The sequence below is a fragment of the Callithrix jacchus genome, chromosome 10 (genome assembly GCF_049354715.1).
Source record: "Callithrix jacchus isolate 240 chromosome 10, calJac240_pri, whole genome shotgun sequence".
Taxonomy (NCBI): domain Eukaryota; kingdom Metazoa; phylum Chordata; class Mammalia; order Primates; family Cebidae; genus Callithrix; species Callithrix jacchus.
This window is the reverse complement of record NC_133511.1, coordinates 124,796,558-124,816,834: the sequence shown is the minus strand read 5'-3', so window position 1 is coordinate 124,816,834 and position 20,277 is coordinate 124,796,558. Positions and strand designations below refer to the sequence as shown.

Sequence of the window (20,277 nt, the reverse complement as noted above, 5' to 3'; positions counted from 1 at the left end):
TGCACACATGCTCGCACGCACACACAGGTACACGATGCTCTCATGCACATGCATGCGCACACAGGTGCACACACATGCACGCACGTGCACACACACTGTCGGGACTGGGGCTGCTGTTTCTGAGGGCTCCTGCAGGGGCTCTTGGACCCCGTGCTGTTCCATAAACACACACTGAAAAGCAGAAGCTGAAACCCGGCTAAGGGAAGTGAAACCTTCCAGCACCCCTCCTCCTGTCCTCCCTGGAGTTGGGCGACCAGCACCTCTTGGCAGGAAGCACCCTGGCCCCCAGTAGCCCCCAAAATAGCTAGGTCTGCTGAGCAGGCCCTTCCTTCCTGAGAGGCCCCACACCAAGTTGGCAGGATCGCAGCCTTTGGGGGGGTGAAGGGGGGCTACCAAGAAAGACCATGGCCTGGGACTCATAAAGCAGCGTGGGGGGTGCCATGAGCCCCCTACCCCAAGCAACGAGGGACCAGACCCAGGCCAGCAGGCTCCTCTGCTGACTCCCTCTCCTGCCACCTGCCAGGGACTCAGTCAAGTTGCTCAAGCCCCGGAGCTTCTTCAGTCCACACCTGGAAAACGGAGTCAGGGACAGCTGCCCCCAGGGCTGGGCCGGAGTGGATGGCATGGCACGGCCCCCTAATGGCAGTCTCTGCCCTCCTTTTGCTGAGGCTCCAGATGCCAGGAGTGGTGGCCTCTGGAGGGGCTCTTAGGTAGCCCTGGCCTGCTGGGTGCTCAGCCTCACGCTCCATCTGCCCCTCTTGGCACCTCGTCAAGGACCCAGCTGCCCTGATGGGAGCCAGGACGACAAGTCCCCTGCCCCACAATCCCCGTGCTCTGAGCTTGCAGAGCCCTGAGTGTGGGTGCAGGAGAGCCCAGGCCACACAGAGTTGAGTGCGATCTGGGCAGCTTACGAGAGGGGTTAGCCTAGAGGGTCCTAGCCACCCAGAGCCCCCCCAGGCTGGTGAGCCTGGCATCTGCAGCAGGGCTGGGCTGTCCTGGGGAGACCCCGTGTGGTGGTGAAGAAGGCCTGGGACTGATGCCTGGGGGAGGCTCCAGCTGAGGGTCCCAGCGCCTGGCATACAGCAGGCCCTGGCGTAGCGGCTTGCCTCACGCCCCAGTGACCTCTGGACTGGCCTCAGCTTCTCCCAGCAGACAGCTGAGCCTGGTGGGAGGGACAGGCCCTGGGGCTGAGTGCAGGGGACCTCACCTTCATCCTTCCCCTCCTTGCTCTTGAGAGGTAGCTGGAGGGGTGGAGCCAGATTGGATGCCCTGAGTGCCACCTGCAACCCACCTCCAGGGCTCTGAGTGCCACCAGCAGCCTGCCACTACGGCTCTGTGTGGCCCGGCCTGCATGTCTCTAGGGCGGCTCTGTGTGCCTGTGGGCATCCATCTGAACCTCAGTTTTCACATCTATAAAATGAGCCTGAGGGTCGTTTCTAAACCAGAGCAAACTGAGTCCTCTGAGTTATGCTGTCCTGGAAAATGACTGGGTTATCGAATCTGACATTTTGAAATTTTGCTTAAAGCAACAAAGAGCTGTAAAACTGGGGCTCCACATGGCACCTGTGGGTAAGAACCACTCACGAGTGATCAGAGCCCTCTGGGGGCCGAGGTGGTGAAGGAGGGACAACTTGTCACCCTGGTGGCCACCCAGGTGCACCTCTTAGTAGTGTTAGAGGAGCAAAGGGCAGGGGCAGGAACTTGCCAGCAGGGCCTGGGCTCAATGGGCCGTGGCAGCCCAAGCAGCGGAGAGGGGAGGGTGGGGCAGTGCCTGTGGAGCTGACCCTGGCACTCCAACCTTTGGCTGCGTGGACCTCAGCCCGTCCCATCCGCCCCCTGCTCTCTGCCGACTTGACACAAACACTTCCCGTCTGTGGATCTTCAGGCCCAGAAATACCAGCCTGTCTGCCAGTTAGACACCAGCCAGGGTACCCCGGGAAGCCCAGCTGCACATCAGCAGGTAAGTGCCCCCTGCCCTAAGGCCCCCACACCAGCTCAGAAGAGCATATGGGAGAGGCAGGAAGGGCAGCAGTTGCCTAGAACCCAGACACACGACAGTGAACTCTGGTGACGCTTCTTTCCACTCCCCACACTGAGCCTCAGTTTCTCTGACTATAAAAAGGGGCAGAACCCTTTCCCTGTAGGGAGTGTGCCTCGGTGAACCCGTCTACCTGAATAACTGGGCCCCGCTTCTCAGTTTAGGAAAAAGAAATTTGTTCTCTCCAAAGGAGCAGGAGAATTGTCTCATCAGAGAAAGGGCCACCGGGGTGCAGGTGGGACAGAGCTGAGACACCCCCAGCCGGCCACACCTCCAGGTAGGCGGCTGCCCTGTGGGGTTGGGACTCCTCAGCCCTCCCACCGCCATCCCCACTCTGAGCCTGGGGTTCTGCCTTGGGGCCAGGGTCTCCTGAGTATGCCCACCCCTAGGTGCCGCCCCATGCCAGCATGTGCTCACTGCCCGTGCCCCGGGAGCCCCTGCGCCACGTGGCGGTGGCGGGGGGCAAACACGGCAATGAGATGTCCGGCGTCTACCTGGTGCGGCACTGGCTGCTGGCCCCGGCAGAGCTGCAGAGACCCAGCTTCTCCGCAGTGCCGGTACTGGCCAACCCCGCAGCCACCACGGCCTGCCGCCGCTACGTGGACCGCGACCTCAACCGCACCTTCACCAGCACCTTCCTCAAGTGAGTTCTCTTGCCACCAGGTTGGCACAGGCAGTTGGGCAGCGAGTCCCCACCGCACACCGCCCCTCCAGCCACCAGCAGGGCCCTCCCTGGCTTCACTCCTGCTTCCCCTCTACCTGTGTGACCCATTCCTCCATGGGGACAAACTGAATATGTAGAGAAACCCAGATTGATGTCACCTCTTCCAAGAAGCCCTTCCTGACTGCAAGTTGTGTCAGGACCTCCTCTGGGAATCCCAGACCCAGTGCTTCCTTCAGATTCACCCCACAGGCCATGTTTACTTGTCATGTGCCCTGACCACTGTTCGTGCCTCCTTCCAAAGAATAGTCACTGAGCCCCATCTCCAGACCAGGCTCTGGCCAGCTCAGGGGAGAGAAGGGGGAATAGGACCAAGGTATTGGCTTCCTGCTTAATGGGGACACAGGAAGAACTGGGCAACCATAACCCAGGAGGCTAAAGGCAGGCCCGGGGGCTACACAAAGCAGCTAACCTGGCCGAGAGCAGTCAGGGAAGGCTTACTGGAGGCAGTGGTATCTCAGCCAAGCCCCAAAGGCTGAGTAAAACTAGCCAGGGGAAGAGAAAGTAAGAGGGAGTTTCCAGTGGAGGGCCCAGCACTAACACAGGCCTGGGGGTGAGACCAGCATGCTGCTTAGGCAATGTGGCTGGAGTGAGGGCATGAGAGGCAGGTGAGTGGGTAGGCAGGCGGGAGGGCAGGCCAGACTGAGGGCTTGGACATGACCGGGAAGTGCAGAGCCAAGAGGGCCATGAGCAGGGGCGAGCACAGCCACAACGGCAGAGGGACAAGCCTTGAGTTGCTCAGAGTGGCTCCTGCGGGGCCCTTGCCCCTCCCCACTTAAACCACTGAAGACTGACTGAGACTGTGGGGTGGGCGTCCCCCATTCCCGTTTCCCGCAGTTCCAGGCCTACCCCGGATGACCCATACGAGGTGACGAGAGCCCGAGAGCTGAACCAGCTGCTGGGACCCAAGGCCTCGGGCCAGGCCTTTGACTTTGTCCTTGACCTGCACACCAGCACGGCCAACATGGGCACCTGCTTCATCGCAGAGTCCTCCCACGACGTCTTTGCCTTGCACCTGTGCCGCCATCTGCAGGTGGCCTCGGCCGAGCATACTGCCCCAGAGGGGAGAGGGAAGGAGGGCAGGGATGCTCAGGGAATCAATTCAAAATCAGAAGACAGTTCTGTATTTGCACCTCCAAGCAGGTGAATTGGGTCATGCCTGCTCCACAGCCCCTCCTTCTGCCTTTTACAGCCAAGGTAGGGCTGTCTCCCTCATGCTCTCCACAGGAGCTATGTGGCCTCTCGTGCTAGGAAAGTGTGGGGTTCCAGGGAAGGCAGCAGGGCCAGGGGAGTGGGACCGTGGAGCCCAGCCTCCCATCCTGCTCCTGAACCTGAGGTTCTGGTGAGCTCGTGGGAGGCTTGGCTGCACCCTCTGGGGCTCAGTTTTCCTTGACAACCCTCTTCCCTAAGGCTGTGGCCACAGCAATCACCGCCCCACAAACACACACACACCTGAAGCTGAGGATGCACGGTGCCTGCCAGGTTCCCAGCCTCAGTGTCAGGGAAGTCCATGATGCCTACAGGTCTATAGGCTTCCATCTCAAAGGTGGGAAAGGCTGTGCCTGTGTGGGAGGCTGGGTGTGTGAGCCAAACCCTCCCTCCAGGATAGGGGACAGAGTGGGCCGTGCGGGGACCTCAGGGCTGGATCCCAGCCTGCATGTGGGCCTGGATCTGCTGCTCCTGAGCCAGGCCTTCTCTTCCTGAAAGCTGTTTCCCACAAGTCCCCGGGGTCTCACCCTCGTGGAAGAGTTCAATGAAGTCCAGAACTGTGGCCACCAGGGCCCTCATCCTCGAGAAAATGTCAGCCCGCAGCACACCCTGTGGCTGGGGGCCCAGCTCCAGAGCTGGAGACCAGGAAGCAAGGAATAGGACCCATGAACTCCTTGCAGAGGCCCGCCCCCTGGTGCATGGCCCCACCCCCAGCCCTCCTGGTCCCGCCCACTTCTCAGGAGGCCCCGGCTTACCCAGTCCATTTTTGGCCACAGAGTCCAGACTGTAGCTCTCCTCCCCGGACCGCTGGTACAGGAAGACCTGGCAGGACAGCTCGGGGTACTGCAGCTGGGGGGCGAGAGAGGCAGGTTAGGGGCCCAGGCATAGGTGGGAGGGGAAGCAGGTGGGGGGCGTGGCATGGAGGAAGCACAGGGCACCACCCTCCTTGGCCAGGTCTCCCTCTGTCCTCTGGCAGGGCAGGGGAGGGGGTTCCCGGGGCCTGCAGTGCTGGCAGGTGGCAGACCCCGGAGACTGGAACCCAGGGGACCTCAGCCCGGGGAAAAGGGACTAATCAAAGGATGTTCCGGTCTTGCCCTGCCCTGCCCTCCTTCCGTCTCCCCTCTTGGATGCCTGTTGGCAGGTCATCCAAGTATCTCTCTCTGGGCCTTCCCTTCCTGAATGTTCCAGGATCGGGCAATCCTGCTTCCACACCCGTCCCTTGCGTGGCTGACAAGAACCAACTGGCTGCTGCTCTGCTTGCTGCCACACGGGGCCGCTGTTGAATGGGTCTGGTGCAGTCTTGTGGCCTTTGGTGCCCTGAAGTTTCATTTTGAGGGGTTACCTTCTTACAAATAGGGGCAGCACCATCCTGTCCATGTTTAGGGCTAGAGAGTCTTAACCCAGCCATGTTCAGCCAACTTGCAGATGTTAAGCAATAACAGTCAATTTGGGTGGCTCCTCCTACAATTTTAGAATTTATTTTATTTATTATTGTTTTTTTTCGAGATAGAGTCTCACTTCATCGTCCAGCCTGGAGTGCAATGGTGTGATCTCAACTCACTATGACCTCTGCCTCCCAGGTTCAAGTCATTCTCCTGCCTCAGCCTCCCCAGTAGTTGGGATTACAGGCATGTGCCAACACACCCGGCTAATTTTTGGTTTTATTTTAGTAGAGACAGTTTCCTCATGTCAGCCAAGCTGGTCTCAAACTCCTGACCTCAAGTGATCTCAAGTGATCTGCCAGCGTCGGCCTCCCAAAGTGCTGGGATTACACGCTAAAGCCACCGCACCTGGCCTCCTTTACGTTTTTACAATTGCCATTCAGTTGAGCATATTTTAATTTATTTACAGTCTATGCAGGCTTCTTGTCAGCTCAGTTTAACAAAATCAAACCAAACACCTAATTGGGACAGAATTCATATCCTATACAACTCACCCATTTACAGCGTACAGTTCAGTGGTTTGGAGGCAGTGGGCCTCCCTCGTGGCCAGAACCCATCTGCTGCTCTTAGACGGGCCCTAGACTCTGCCCCGTATCCCCTTGACTCACCCCAGAGGTCCCTTCCTAGTGTCACATTGGTATTCACATCTTTAGCTACTGAAGACTCCAGGTCCAGGGCTTGGTAGCGGGCTGTGGCCCCTGCCAGGCTGGCTTCAGTCACAATCAAGGGTTATCTCAGACGTTCCTCCTGCCTATCAGGGCCTGCACCCTCTGCCAAGAGACTCTCTACAGACCTCAGCGGGGTGTGTCCTTGGTCCCAGCTCGGGGGAAGGTGGGGTGGGGACAGGATCAGGCCATCCATGAAAGACCATGGCAGGGCCTGAGCTCATTCTGCTCCCTGGAACCTGGAAGGTGCTCAGCAAATACTTGTGGAAACAGTAGCAGGCAACACTGAGGGGCACTGATTCTGTGCCAGGAGTTGTGATCTTCCTTTTCCATTCTCACGTCTCCCACTGTGACCCTCTGAAGAACCATGGCAATTAGGTGTTACTGTTACTTCCAAAAGCCTCAGAGAGGTTAAGTAACTCACGCGGGGTTACAAAGTAAATAAATAAACAAACCAATAAACAGTGCCCCTTCCTAGAGCTCCAGGTGCTGCCACCCATCGAGGGTCTCTCAGCAAAGGTCTCCGCCCCTTCCTCTGCCCTGAGTATGCCAGCTGGGCACGTTTAGTGTGGAAATAGAGCCACAGTTGCTCATCTTGACCTGCGCACCCAGAAGAGTGGGGAGGAGGAGAGGAGGGAGATGAAGATTTAGCATAGAGACCCTTGGTGGGGCCATGGGGGGCCTGGGACCACTGTGGCTGGGGGCTCTGAGGGCTTCCTGGAGGAGGCAGCATTTGCCACCAGGGTCCTGCTGATATTTTCATCCTGTGACCTTCCCCTGGGGGACGTTTTTCCTGATGAGGTAATTCCCTGCTAGCCCATTCCAGTAAAAACACAGCAAAGTTTCAGGCAACCTGGAGTTGAGCAACCTGTTCCCGAGCCAGCTGTGCAGTGTGGCTCCCGGGGGCAGGGCCCTGGATGAGCAGGGCAGATACAGAGCCGTTGTAGGTCCTGGCAGTGAGAAAAGTGTAGGTGTGGGAATTAGGAGGTGCAGCCCTGCCCCACGCCTATTGGGTAATCCTGAGCATCAGCCCATTGCCAGGCATGGGCACCAGGCTCTGGGAGGATCGCAGTCAGCCGAGGAGGGCTGAGGACAGGAGGTGGGAGCAGAGCCGGCACATCAGGAGGCAGCATGTCCAAGGAAGAGGGTGGAAGTGCGGTGAAGGGCCCGGGAGCAGAGCCCACACTGGGGTACGTGGGGCCACAGGGCGAGGGCCAGCTGGGGGCTCCAGGTAAAGTGCAGGTTTTACCTGGTGGGGTACATTGGTGGAGACCAGAGGCATGGAGGGAAAGGGATGTTTGGCCATGGCATGTGGGTTTGGGGGTGAGCCCACTAAGGGGCTAGCACTGCAGGGTGATGGGGCCATGAGCAGGGGCTTGCTCGGGAGAGGGAGGTGGGCGCTGGTGTCTTCTGAGCCTCACTTTCCCCTGTGGCAGGCTCCTGGGAAGCACTCCGGAGTGCTGAAGAATCCTGTTCCCCAGAAGCCCCAGGGATGGGGACAGACCCCGTCCTCCCTTTGAGGAGCTCCCAGGCTAAGGGAGAAGGCAGATTTATGGACAGACGACCAGGGGCACCAGGGCTGGGATCTGGATGTGAATTGGGGATTGAAGCAGTGCAAGTGCAGATGAGGCCACCAGCCTCCAGGGCACCCACCTCGGATGCTAAGGCTCAGCTTGCCACTCGCCGCCCCTGCCTCACCAATGCGGGTCTGAGGCAGCAGCCCTGGGCATAGCCCTGTGACCTGCTGCCGAGGCTGAGGTAGCACAGATCCACACCCAGATACACACATGACACGCATAGACACAGACATACACACACACACACAGACAGACACACACACACACAGACACACAGATACACACACAGACACATCCACGTCCACACAAACACACAGACACACACACAGACATTCACACACAGACACACAAACATCCACGGACACCTACACACACACACAGACACACAGACACCCACAGACACACACACAGACATCCACGGGCACACAGACACAGACACCCACAGACACACAGACACCCATACACATAGAGACATACAGGCACACACACACACACACACAGACACGCATACACACACAGACACACAGACACCCAAACACACACACAGACACACAAACACACAGACACCCACAGATCCACAGACACCCATACACACGGACACCCATATACACACAGACACACAGACACCCACAGATGCTCAGGAACCCACACACGCACAGACACCCATATACACACAGACACACAGACATCCATACACACACAGATACACAGACACCCACACAGACACAGACACACAGACACTCATACACAGACACACAGACATCTATACACACACAGATACACACACACAGACACTTATACACATAGACACCCATACACACACAGACACACAGCCACAGACAGCCATACACACACAGACACACAGACACCCACAGATGCAACGGCACCCACATACGCACAGACACACAGACACCCATATACACGCAGACACGCATACACACACAGACACACAGACACCCACACAGTCACAGACACACAGACACTCATATACAGACACCCACAGACACACAGACATCCATACACACACAGATACACACACACTCATACACATAGACACCCATACACACACAGACACACAGACACAGACACCCATACACACACAGACACACAGACACCCACAGACACACAGACATCCATACACACACAGATACACAGACACACACAGACACTCATACACACACAGACACACAGCCACAGACACCCATACACAGACACACAGACACCCAAAGACACACAGACACCTGTATACACACAGACACACATCCAAACACAGACACCCATACATGCACACACACCCACCCACACAGCCACAGACACACAGACACCCACAGACACACATTCATACACACACAGAAACACACACACAGACACTCACACACACAGACACCCATACAGACAGACACACAGCCACAGACACCCATACACACAGCCACACAGACACCCACAGATGCACAGACACCATATACACACAGACACCTATACACACACAGCCACAGACACCCATACACACAGAGACACACAGACACTCACAGACACACAGACACCCATATACACACAGACACACAGATATCCATAAACACACAGACACCCATATACACGCACAGGCACACAGACACTCACAGACACCCATATACAGACACACATGGACACTCACAGACATCCAGACACACACACACAGACACCCATAGACACACAGACACCCACAGATGCACAGATACCATAGACACACAGACATCCATACACACACAGAAACCCATGCACACACAGACACACACAGACACCCACAAACACCCATGCACACACACACAGACACCCACAGACACCCATACACGCACAGACACAGACAGACATTCATACACACACAGACACCCATGCACACACAGGCACACACACCCACAGACACGCAGACACCCATCTACACATACAGACACACAGACACACACAGACACACCCACCCACACAGAAACAGACATACAGACACAGACACACAGACACCCATACACACAGACACACAGACATCCATACACACAGACACACAGACACCCACAGACACACAGACACCCATATACACACTCACAGACACCTATACACACATAGACACACAGATACCCACAGATGAACACCCATATACACACACAGACACCTATACACACATAGACACACAGACACCCATATACACACAGACACGGACACACAGACACACAGACATCTATACACACACAGACACCCATACACACATAGACACAGAGACACCCACAGACACACAGACACCCATACACACACAGCCACAGAGATACCCATACACACACACAGACACCCATACACACACAGCCACACAGATACCCATACACACACACAGACACCCATACACACACACACAGACACCCATACACACACACACACAAATACCCAGACACACACACGCAGACACACAGACACCCATACACACAGACACACAGATACCCATACAAACACACACATTCATACACACACACCCATTCACACACACACACAAATACCCAGACACACACATGCAGACACACAGACACCCATACACACACAGCCACACAGATACCCATACACACACAGACACCCATACACACACACACAGACACACAGACACCAACATATACACAGACACACAGACACCCACAGACACCCATACACACACAGACACACAGATACCCATACACACACACACCCATTCACACACACACACACAAATACCCAGACACACACATGCAGACACATAGACACCCATACACACACAGCCACACAGATACCCATACACACAGACACCCATACACACACACACAGACACACAGGCACCCTCATATACACAGACACACAGACACCCACAGACACACAGACACCCATATACACACACAGACACACAGACACCCATACACACACACAGATACCCAGACACACACTCATGCACACAGACACACACAGATACATAGATACCTATATATACACATAGACACACCAACACCCATACATACAAAGACACACAAGACACCCATACACACATTCAGACACCCAGACAATTTTACACACAAAGACACACACCCCCATATACATGAAGACATAGACACCCATACAAAGACACACAGACACCCAAAGACACACAGATAGCCATATACACAGGCACAAAAACACCCTGACACCCATACACACACACAGACACCCATACACACAAAGACAGACACCTATACGCACAGAGACGCACACATAGACACACAAAGATATACAAAGACACAAAGACAGGCAGACACACGGATACACAGACAGGATTTGCAAGGCATTCTTCAGTCCCTGGGTTGGGGTGCTCAGAGCCCTTGCTGGGGCCTGGCAATCGTCCTGAGTGTCCCCTGGGCCCTCCCCCACCCCGTCCTGATCTCTCCTCTCCAGATCCCGCTGGGCTTCCCCTGGGCCCTCTGGCTAAAGCCCAGAGAGGTTCATGCCCTGGGGCAGTCTCCTCTCTGCCAACCCACCCCCACCTGCCACTTGTGCCCATGGATGCCAGTCCCGGAGCTCTCTCCTCCACTTCTGCTTCCTTCCAGGACCAGCTGAGTGCCACCCCCCTCCCCAGAGCAGGTGCCAACCCTCCTCAGTGCTAGGGCATGCCTATGGCTTCAGTTTCCCCATCTGCCACCTCAAAGCTCTGTGATTTCTGACGCAAAGACCCCTCTGAGTTCCTTGTTTAGTCCCAGAAGGGAGGAAGATCCAGGGGAGACCCTGTTCCATCTGGGTGGTCTGGGTGAAGGGGTGGCCCGGTGCCAATGTGGGTGGGTATGTGTGTACAAGGAGGGGAAGAGCAGGGAAGAGCTGGGATGGCGGGCAAAGGGGTCACCCGAGGTATGGAGTATGCTGGACTTCCAGTGCACCGAGACGGGAAATCCCTCCTTGGAGTGGGGGAGGTCAAGCCCAGGGCCCTCCCTCATGGGTGCACCTGGGAGGCAGGTGAGCGGAGGGGGTGCAGGCAGCCCCAGCCCCCGTGGGGTCATTCTGTGTGTGTGTGAGGTGGGGGGTGCCTGTGGGGTCATTCTGTGTGTGTGTGAGGTGGGGGGTGCCTGTGGGGTCATTCTGTGTGTGTGTGAGGTGGGGGGTGCCTGTGGGGTCATTCTGTGTGTGTGTGAGGTGGGGGGTGCCTGTGAACTCCCATGGGTGCAGCTGGGGCAAGGGTGTGCAGATGCTGGGGTGGCTGGAGGGTGCCCATGAAGGATGGGCAGCCCTGGCTACGCAGTTCATGCTGCACCCTCCGGCAGGACGGACCCCTTTGAGGACACGCTGCGGCGACTGAGGGAGGCCTTCCACTCGGGGTGCACTCGGCCGGCCGCGTTCCGGGCTGAGCAACTCCAGGCTCTCGGCCGCTTCCTTCAAGAAAACAAGCAGCTTCTGCACGACGCGCTGGCCCAGGACCTGCACAAGGTGGGCCGTGGAGGGTGGGTGCAGGCAGGGGCTGGAGCATCATCCCTGTCCTTCAGGAGCGTCCGTGCCCCCAGTGAATGGCTGTGTCCCTAGTTTTATTCTGTTCAACAGACCCCTCCCTGTGACAGTCACCTGACCTTCACTCACAACACTCACGGCCACTCTGCGATGCAGGCTCGATGGCTGGCCCCATGTTGCAAATGGGGAAACTGAGGCACTCAGGGGTTAAAGTCACTTGCTTGCCAAGGCCACACAGCCAGAAAGTTCCAGATCAGAATTGCAGCCATGTGCAGTTCCCAGGGGACTGCAGCGCCTCCGATAGGAGCTGTCTCCATGTATCTGGTGGGGGTGGTGCCTGCGTGTGCCCTCCTCAGGTCCTAGACCCCTCCTGGGCCAGCTCTGGGCCTGACCACTCGGCATTCCACCTCCACCACAGTCAGCCTTCGATTCAGACATATCTGAGCTCATCATTTGCCAGAATGAGATCAACCTCGCTCTCAAGAACCTGCAGGCCTGGATGAAGGACACGCCAGCGTCCACAAACTTGGTGAGCCATGCTGGCCACAGCGGGAGTGCAGGGTAGAGCACTGGGCAGCTCTGACCCAGGTCGTTTCCTGCCCCTGAGCCCGGGCAAGTCACTGACTTTCTCATCTCTCCTGGGACTCCATTGCACAGGGAGCTGAGGCCACAAGTGTGAGGTGGGTGGGTTTGGGGTGGCCCTTGGCAGGCTCTCATGTCTGCCCTGTGCCCCAGTTCACAAAGTTGGACTCAGCCTTCGTCCGGAAGGAGCCCTTTGGCCTGGTCCTCATCATCGCACCCTGGAACTACCCCATTAACCTCACCCTGGTGCCCCTGGTGGGCGCTCTCGCCGCAGGTGAGGAGGGGTTCTGAATTCCATACCCTCCCTGCCCAGCAGCCCTTCCCAAAGAGGCCCCCAGAATCCTGCCTATGCAACACCCTCGGCCTCATGTGCCCTCCCAGCCCAGACCCTGGGTGGGTGCGGGGACCCTGGCTCCCCCAGTGACGGCCCCATCTGCCCGTGCAGGGAACTGCGTGGTGCTGAAACCATCAGAAATCAGTCAGGGCACAGAGAAGGTCTTGGCTGAGGTGCTGCCACGGTACCTGGACCAGGTGAGGGTGGCCCTGTCCCGGCAGCTCCCGGCGCCCCCACACCTCCCCGCTGCGGGCTGAGGATGCCCTGCTGGCCTCAGAGCCTGCCCCTGAGCAGCCCGTCCCACCTTGCAGAGTTGCTTTGCCGTGGTGCTGGGCGGGCCTGAGGAGACGGGGCAGCTGCTGAAGCACAAGTTCGACTACATCTTCTTCACGGGTGAGGGGGCCAGGCCAGGGTCCCAGAGCATGCAGAGGGAACAGCAGGGGAGAGGACGGGAGGGCTGTGGAGGGAGGGGGCTGGGGCCAGCGGAGGGGGCACATAGAAAACCATGAAGGTTTTCTATGAAGACAGTGGGCAAGAGTCGACAGTGGGCAAGGCCACTGACTCTACCACCTCTCCAGGGAGGAGCGGGCCCCGGCCTGGTCCAGGTCACTGAATGGCCACTCTGGTTTCCTTCCACTCCCAGGGAGCCCTCACGTGGGCAAGATTGTCATGACGGCTGCAGCCAAGCACCTGACGCCTGTCACCCTGGAGCTAGGGGGCAAGAACCCCTGCTATGTGGACGACGACTGCGACCCCCAGATCGTGGCCAACCGCGTGGCCTGGTTCCGCTACTTCATCGCCGGTCAGACCTGCGTGGCCCCTGACTACCTCCTGTGTAGCCCTGAGATGCAGGAGAGGCTGCTGCCCGCCCTGCAGAGCGCCATCACCCGTTTCTATGGCGACGACCCCCAGAGCTCCCCAAATCTGGGCCGCATCATCAACCAGAAACAGTTCCAGCGGCTGCGGGCACTGCTGGGCTGCGGCCGCGTGGCCATCGGGGGCCAGAGCGACGAGTGCGATCGCTACATCGGTGAGTCCCGCTGTCCCCGCCACAGCCCACGTGGGCCGAGACCCCTCCTCACTGGAGTGCCCTAGCTGGGCCATGAATCTGGGCCCGCACCTGAAACCTGGCCCCACTGCCAGAGCTTGACCTGGAGCCACAGCTCCGGTGCCACTAATCTGTCTCTGTGCTTCTGAGCCTGTGGCCCCATGAGGCCAAACTCTGGTCCTGTACTGAGCTCAGACCCCGGGCTTCAGGGCCCACCGTGCTCAGATGAACTCCCATCTCACCACCGGCTGTCCTGAAGGGCCACGACCTCAGATTCTCTGAGCCCACGATCCCCGGGTTCCAAACTCCGATGGCCCCACCCCGAGCCCCCGGTCTCCTGGGCCGAACAGCTCAGCAGCTCACAGGACACTGCGGCTCCAACATTCTTGGACGCTGTTGCCTCATGAACTCCAAGGTTCTGAGGTCCCATCACCCCTGACTGTGGGACCAAGGTGGGGGGATTCTCTGGGCCCCACAGGCCCGGGGCAGGCTGGGGAAGCCCTAGGGTCCCTTCTGGGGGCTGTGGGGAGACTTTCTTCCCTAGACACCCCAAATCCTGGAGCCCTGGGAAGTCAGACCCAGGGATCCGGGCCTGGAGCCATTGCTCTTGGCCATGTCCCCACTGCTACCCCCACCCCTGGGGGCTGTCCTGACTGTGGCCCCGGGGCTGAGCCATCTCTGGTGCCCCGCAGCCCCCACGGTGCTGGTGGATGTGCAGGAGACGGAGCCGGTGATGCAGGAGGAGATCTTTGGGCCCATCCTACCCATCATGAACGTGCAGGGCATGGACGAGGCCATCGAGTTCATCAACCGGAGGGAGAAGCCCCTGGCCCTGTACGCCTTCTCCAACAGCAGCCAGGTGGGGGCGCGGCCGGGCTGGCGGCAATGGAGGGGCTGAAAGGGACATAGACTGGCCCGTCTCCTTTCACAGCCCTTCTCAGGAGGGCTTTGGGGCAGCAGATGCCTCAAGGGTAACTATATCTAGGCCACCTGGTAACACTGCATCCGGCGAGGATGCCTGGCAGAAGGAGTATGGTCCAAACCCACCAGGCACGTGGTGGGCCCGCCCTCTGTCCAGGAGGGAGCAGCCTGCATCTGGACTGTGCAAGGTTCTGCACGGGCCAGCAGAGGCCCTGAGTGGAGGTCAGGGACCCGGCAGAGCCAAGACCTGACAGCCAGAACCCAGCGGGTCGAGGTGGGGCCTGCACCCCCTACTGCAGCGTCCTAACCTCATGACACAACTCAAGGCCACTGGCTCCCTGCGGTCCTGCAGGGTTTCCTGGTCTTTGCACCATGGTGGTAATCACCCCCATGGCACCCCGACACTCGCAGCACCCTGACCCTCACTGAGGGTGCTGACCCCACAAGATGGGTAGAGCAGAGATGATTGCGTGCCAGAGGGTGGAGGGACAGGCAAGGATGAGGTGGGCCTCCTCCACCTCTGCTGTGGAATGGGTGGGGCTCAAGCCCTCTTCCCATGCCTGGAGCCCACTGCCCCTCCCACTCCGCGGCAGGTTGTGAACCAGATGTTGGAGCGGACCAGCAGCGGCAGCTTTGGAGGCAATGACGGCTTCATCTACATGACTCTGCCGTCCCTGCCGCTGGGGGGCGTCGGTGAGTCCCTGCCCATTTCCACCCCCAGCGAAGCTTGGGTTTGGAACCCCAGACCCAGGAAGTCCCTTCACTCACTCTTCAACCTTGATCCGGGCCCTGGGCCTCTCGAGGCCTCAGTTTCCCTCTCTGTAAAATGTCTCAGTGAATGGCCTGGCTCTCTCTGAGCTCCCTGCCAGCTGTGTGCCCCTGGCTAGGCAGCGGGCTGCTGCTGAGGCTGCGTGGGTGACCTGGCTCAGGCCCTCGCTCTCTGCGCCCACACAGGCCACAGCGGGATGGGCCGGTACCACGGCAAGTTCACCTTCGACACCTTCTCCCACCACCGCGCCTGCCTGCTCTGCCCCGCTGGCCTAGAGGAGCTCAACAACATCCGCTACCCTCCCTATTCCCACAGCATGCAGGAGCTGGTCCGCTGGGCCCTGGGCTCCCACAGCTGCACCCTCCTGTGAGCACCCCGCCCACCTCCAACGGGTCGCACAGAGAAACCTGAGTCTAGCCCTGAGGGGCTCTGTGCCCCTCAACTCACATTGTTCCTCCAGACCGTGGGGTCCCCCAGCCTGAGGTTGGTGGAGCTGTCACATGACTGCATCCTGGCTGCCGGGATTGAAAACAAGGTCCTGCTTCTATCTGGGGGACGCCATTCGTTCGAGAGAGGCCAAGAGGCCGCAAAACGTGCCAAGTGTCCCCACTCACCCCACCCTCCCCAATTCCAGCCCTTTGCTCTCTCAGTCACGGTTGGCCAGGCCCAGTCCTGTGATAGCTTTACCCCGGGAAGGACAGTGCCCTGCCTTCTTAGGGGAAGCAGCGCTGAAGGGTTCAGAGCGTGGAGTTCTCTCCTCTAGGCACGCACAGGTCCACCTCTGCCCCATCCCAGCCGCACCGGCACCGCCTCCCCCAGGGACCCTCCCACATCTCACACCGGTCTCTGCACCACTCCCTGGCTCACACTGCACCCTGCACTCACCTGCAGCTGCTGCGTCCACTGGGAAAGCTGGGGTCGGCCTCACTCCACTGCTCAGCGTTACTGGGGCCTGTGGCAAGTCCCTTGACTTCTCTGAGCCTCAGTTTCCTTATGTGAAAGTTGCTGGAACCAAAATGGAGTCACTTATGTCAAATGCTAACAAAATGGAGTCGCGGAGGTCACAAGGAAGCCCTCACACACATGCCCGCAACAGGATTTCTCACAAGACACTCCTGCACTTAGATGAGACGCAGGGCATATGGAGAGCACGTCCTGAGCCTGTAGCATTCCCCGTGAACTGCAGACGCTTCCCTAGCACGGCCGTCTCTAACTCCTGCGATCAGCTTGTGACCTATGAACCTTGTTTCAAAGCCGCTAACACGGCCTTCTGCTTTAAAGGCGTCCCCGTGGCTGCGGCCCCCAGTGTACAGCTGGGGTCCGTCCTCACACTCCCAGCGATCCTCTGGTCTTCCCAAATAACCTCATCTGTTCTGGAGAGCCTGGCTCTCTGAGGCTGAACTTACCTTGTAGAATGGGGTCTCCACACATCTGGATCCTAAAGGAAATCTCAGATTTAGAACGATGTTGTGGAGTCTGCTGTCAAACCCTTGGCTCAAGCGTCTCCCTCGGTCTCCCAAGCTGCGATTACGGGCGTGAGCCACCATGCTCTTGTAAACAGTGCCGCAATGAGCATATGTGTGCATGTGACTTTATAATAGAACGATTTATAATCCTTTGGATATATACCCATTAGTGAGATTGCTGTGTCAAATGGAATTTCTATTTCTCGGTCCTTGAGGAATCGCCACACTGTCTTCCATAATTTACACTCCCACCCACAGTGTAAAAGTGTTCCTATTTCTCCACATCCTCTCCAGCATCTGTTGTCTCCAGATTTTTTAATGATCGCCGTTCTAACTGGCATGAGATGGTATCTCAATGTAGTTTTGATTTGCATTTCTCTAATGACCAGTGATGATGAGCATTTTTTCATATGTTTGTTGGCCTCATGTATGTCTTCTTTTGTAAAGTGTATTTTCATGTCCTTCGCCCACTTTTGAATGGGCTTGTTTGTTTTTTTTTTGTAAATCTGTTTTAGTTCTTTGTAGATTCTGGATATTAGCCCTTTGTCAGATGGGTAGATTGTAAAATTTTTTCCCATTCTGTTGGTTGTGGGTTCACTCTGATGACTGTTTCTTTTGCTGTACAGAAGCTCTGCAGTTTAATTAGATCCCATTTGTCTATTTTGGCTTTCGTTGCCAGTGCTTTTGGTGTTTTAGTCATGAAGTCCTTGCCTGTCTATGTCCTGAATGGTTTTGCCGAGGTTTTCTTCTAGGGTTTTTACGGTGTTAGGTCTTATGTTTAAGTCTTTAATCCATCTGGAGTTAATTTTAGTGTAAGGTGTCAGGAAGGAGTCTAGTTTCAGCTTCTGCACATGGCTAGCCAGCTTTCCCAACACCATTTATTCAACAGGGAATCCTTTCCCCCATTGCTTATTTTTGTCAGGTTTGTCAAAGATCAGATGGTTGTAGATGTGTGGTGTTATTTCCGAGGCCTCTGTTCTGTTCCATTGGTCTACATCTCTGTTTTGGTACCAGTACCAAGCTGTTTTGATTACTGTAGGCTTGTAGTATAGTTTGAAGTCAGGTAGCGTGATGCCGCCAGCTTTGTTCTTTTTGCTTAGGATTGTCTTCGCTATGTGGGCTCTCTTTTGGTTCCACATGGAGTTTAAGGTGGTTTTTTCCATTTCTGTGAAGAGAGTCATAGGTAGTTGGATGGGGATAGTGCTGAATCTGTAAATTACTTTGGGCAGTATGGCCATTTTCACAATATTGATCCTAACTATGAGCATGGACTGTTTTTCCATCTGTTTGTGTCCTCTCATATTTCCTTGAGCAGTGGTTTGTAGTTCTCCTTGAAGAGGACCTTTACATCCTTGTGACACCCAACATTTTCATCGTAAGTTCCCATTCATGAGCCTTGTCATGACTTACTCAGACACCTGCGACATGCTTGGACTGCCTGGTATTTCCTCTGTCTTAAACGTGCAGTCGTTTCAGTCTAGGACAGACACTGACCATACAGGATTCTTTCCTGTACAAAATTATTCTCACTGCTTCACATCCATAGCTTTCTTTACCTCTCTCTCTCATCTACTTATGGGTTCCTTTTACCTTTTTTCTATTTCTTTCTTAAGTTCGTATTTAAAAACTCCCTTTAAATACTTCTAAATTACACAAAATTACTTTTTTCTCAATAAAGAACATGTTTTATACCTTTCTTATTGTTTTCTTATTAAGTACCCATTACTTTTGGAAACTTCCTATATAGATTTGTATATTAGGATTTTTAAAAATCCTTATTACTCTTAAATTTTTGTTTTTAATTATCATTTACTTTTTTTGGAAAAAGGGTCTGTTTCAAATTGATGAAACAGGGTCTTGCTCCAACACCTAGACTGGAGGGCAGTGGTATGATTTTGGCTCACTGCAGCCTCAACCTCCCTGGCTCAAGTGATCCTCCCACCTCAGCCTCCTGAGTAGCAGGGACTAGGGTAGGCATGTGCCACCACCCCTGGTTAATATATATATATATATACATATATATATATTTATGTAGGGACATAGTCTTGCCATGTTGCCCAGGTCTCAAATATCTTCTTGCCTCAGCTTTTCAAAGTTCTGGAATTACATGAGCCACAGTGACTGTTCGGTACCTTTCAATTTTATTAAAAACATAGGAAACACAAAATCTGAATTGCCTATACCATATTGGTATTTTTATGGAGAAGATCCATTTTTTAATTGTTAGAAAAATATGTTTCCCTGGCTGGGTGCAGTGGCTCACTCCTGTAATCCCAGCACTTTGGGAGGCAGAGGTGGGCAGAGTACGAGGTCAAGAGTTTGAGACCAGCCTGGACAACACAGCAAGACCCCATCTCTAAAAAGGAAATACAAAAATTGGCCAGGTGCATGCTTGTAGTTCAGCTCTGTGGGAGGCTGAGGTGGGAGGACTGCTGGACTGAACCTGGAAGTTGGAGGTCGCAGTGAGCCAAGATCAGGCCACTGCACTCCAGCCTGGGTGATGGAGCCAGACCTTGTCTCAAAAACAACCAACCAACCAAACAACCCCACTGCACCAGAGCTTCAGAATTGCTTGCCTCTAGAAACCATACTTTCCTCAGAACATCTAACCCTTCCAAAACTACAGCAGCAGCCAGAAGCCACCGTTCACCCTGACGCATTCCTTCGTGATGAAGACTTTACTGATTCATTCTGTGACGGAGGGTGAATGAGCAGAAACTGCTGTGTGGTGTGTGGTTCACGCCAAACAGAACCTTTAGATGGATGGCTCATTGCTTCTCCCTCACGGAAGTGGAGCTCATTTATCATCATGCACACCTGATCAATCAGAAAGGTCGGGGCTGACGCCAACTCCAGGCTCAGCACAGGCTTTACGGGGCGAGCTTAGAGTTTAGCAGCGGAACACTATGGCGTGGACCTGAATGGAGACTTCGGCCAGTTGCAGGAGATGGGCATTAAGAAATACCAGTTCTCACAGAATAAAGGTGCTTCATGCAGACATCTGTTCCCAGGGCTTCCTTCTGCAAAGTGCTAATGCTGTTTTCATGAATAAG

At 55.9% G+C, this 20,277-nt stretch overlaps 2 protein-coding genes across 5 annotated transcripts; both read left to right on the top strand.

Moving 5' to 3' along the window:
• Positions 1-1,883: 1,883 nt before the first annotated feature.
• Positions 1,884-6,552, top strand: LOC144576469 (N-acyl-aromatic-L-amino acid amidohydrolase (carboxylate-forming)-like). 3 transcript variants are annotated; one of them, XM_078341584.1, is made up of 4 exons: positions 1,884-1,960; positions 2,229-2,315; positions 2,428-2,681; positions 3,597-6,552. In XM_078341584.1, the coding sequence occupies exons 3-4, from the start codon at positions 2,446-2,448 to the stop codon at positions 3,904-3,906; spliced, it is 546 nt and encodes a 181-aa protein (XP_078197710.1). In that variant the 5' UTR covers positions 1,884-1,960; positions 2,229-2,315; positions 2,428-2,445; the 3' UTR covers positions 3,907-6,552. The 3 variants fall into 3 exon arrangements, with proteins under 3 accessions (XP_078197710.1, XP_078197711.1, XP_078197712.1); XM_078341585.1 differs by having other exon boundaries at positions 2,198-2,315; XM_078341586.1 differs by lacking the exon at positions 2,229-2,315.
• A 591-nt stretch (positions 6,553-7,143) lies between these two features.
• LOC100399356 (aldehyde dehydrogenase family 3 member B2) lies at positions 7,144-18,920 on the top strand. 2 transcript variants are annotated; one of them, XM_078341579.1, is made up of 10 exons: positions 7,144-7,265; positions 11,924-12,086; positions 12,523-12,633; positions 12,840-12,960; positions 13,132-13,217; positions 13,332-13,413; positions 13,664-14,050; positions 14,761-14,927; positions 15,583-15,682; positions 15,944-18,920. In XM_078341579.1, exons 1-10 carry the CDS (start codon positions 7,207-7,209, stop codon positions 16,126-16,128), a joined length of 1,461 nt encoding a protein of 486 aa, XP_078197705.1. In that variant the 5' UTR covers positions 7,144-7,206; the 3' UTR covers positions 16,129-18,920. The 2 variants fall into 2 exon arrangements, with proteins under 2 accessions (XP_078197705.1, XP_078197704.1); XM_078341578.1 differs by lacking the exon at positions 7,144-7,265 and adding an exon at positions 11,017-11,252.
• Positions 18,921-20,277: the final 1,357 nt, after the last annotated feature.

Coding starts and splice junctions, on each gene's coding strand:
- LOC144576469 (XM_078341586.1), top strand. CDS start 2,446: ATGTGCTCACTGCCCGTGCCCCGGGAGCCCCTGCGCCACGTGGCGGTG. Junction 2,682..3,596: donor TTCACCAGCACCTTCCTCAA/GTGAGTTCTCTT, acceptor CGTTTCCCGCAG/TTCCAGGCCTACCCCGGATG.
- LOC100399356 (XM_078341578.1), top strand. CDS start 11,116: ATGCCCTGGGGCAGTCTCCTCTCTGCCAACCCACCCCCACCTGCCACT. Junction 12,087..12,522: donor TGGCCCAGGACCTGCACAAG/GTGGGCCGTGGA, acceptor CCTCCACCACAG/TCAGCCTTCGATTCAGACAT. Junction 12,634..12,839: donor CGCCAGCGTCCACAAACTTG/GTGAGCCATGCT, acceptor CCTGTGCCCCAG/TTCACAAAGTTGGACTCAGC.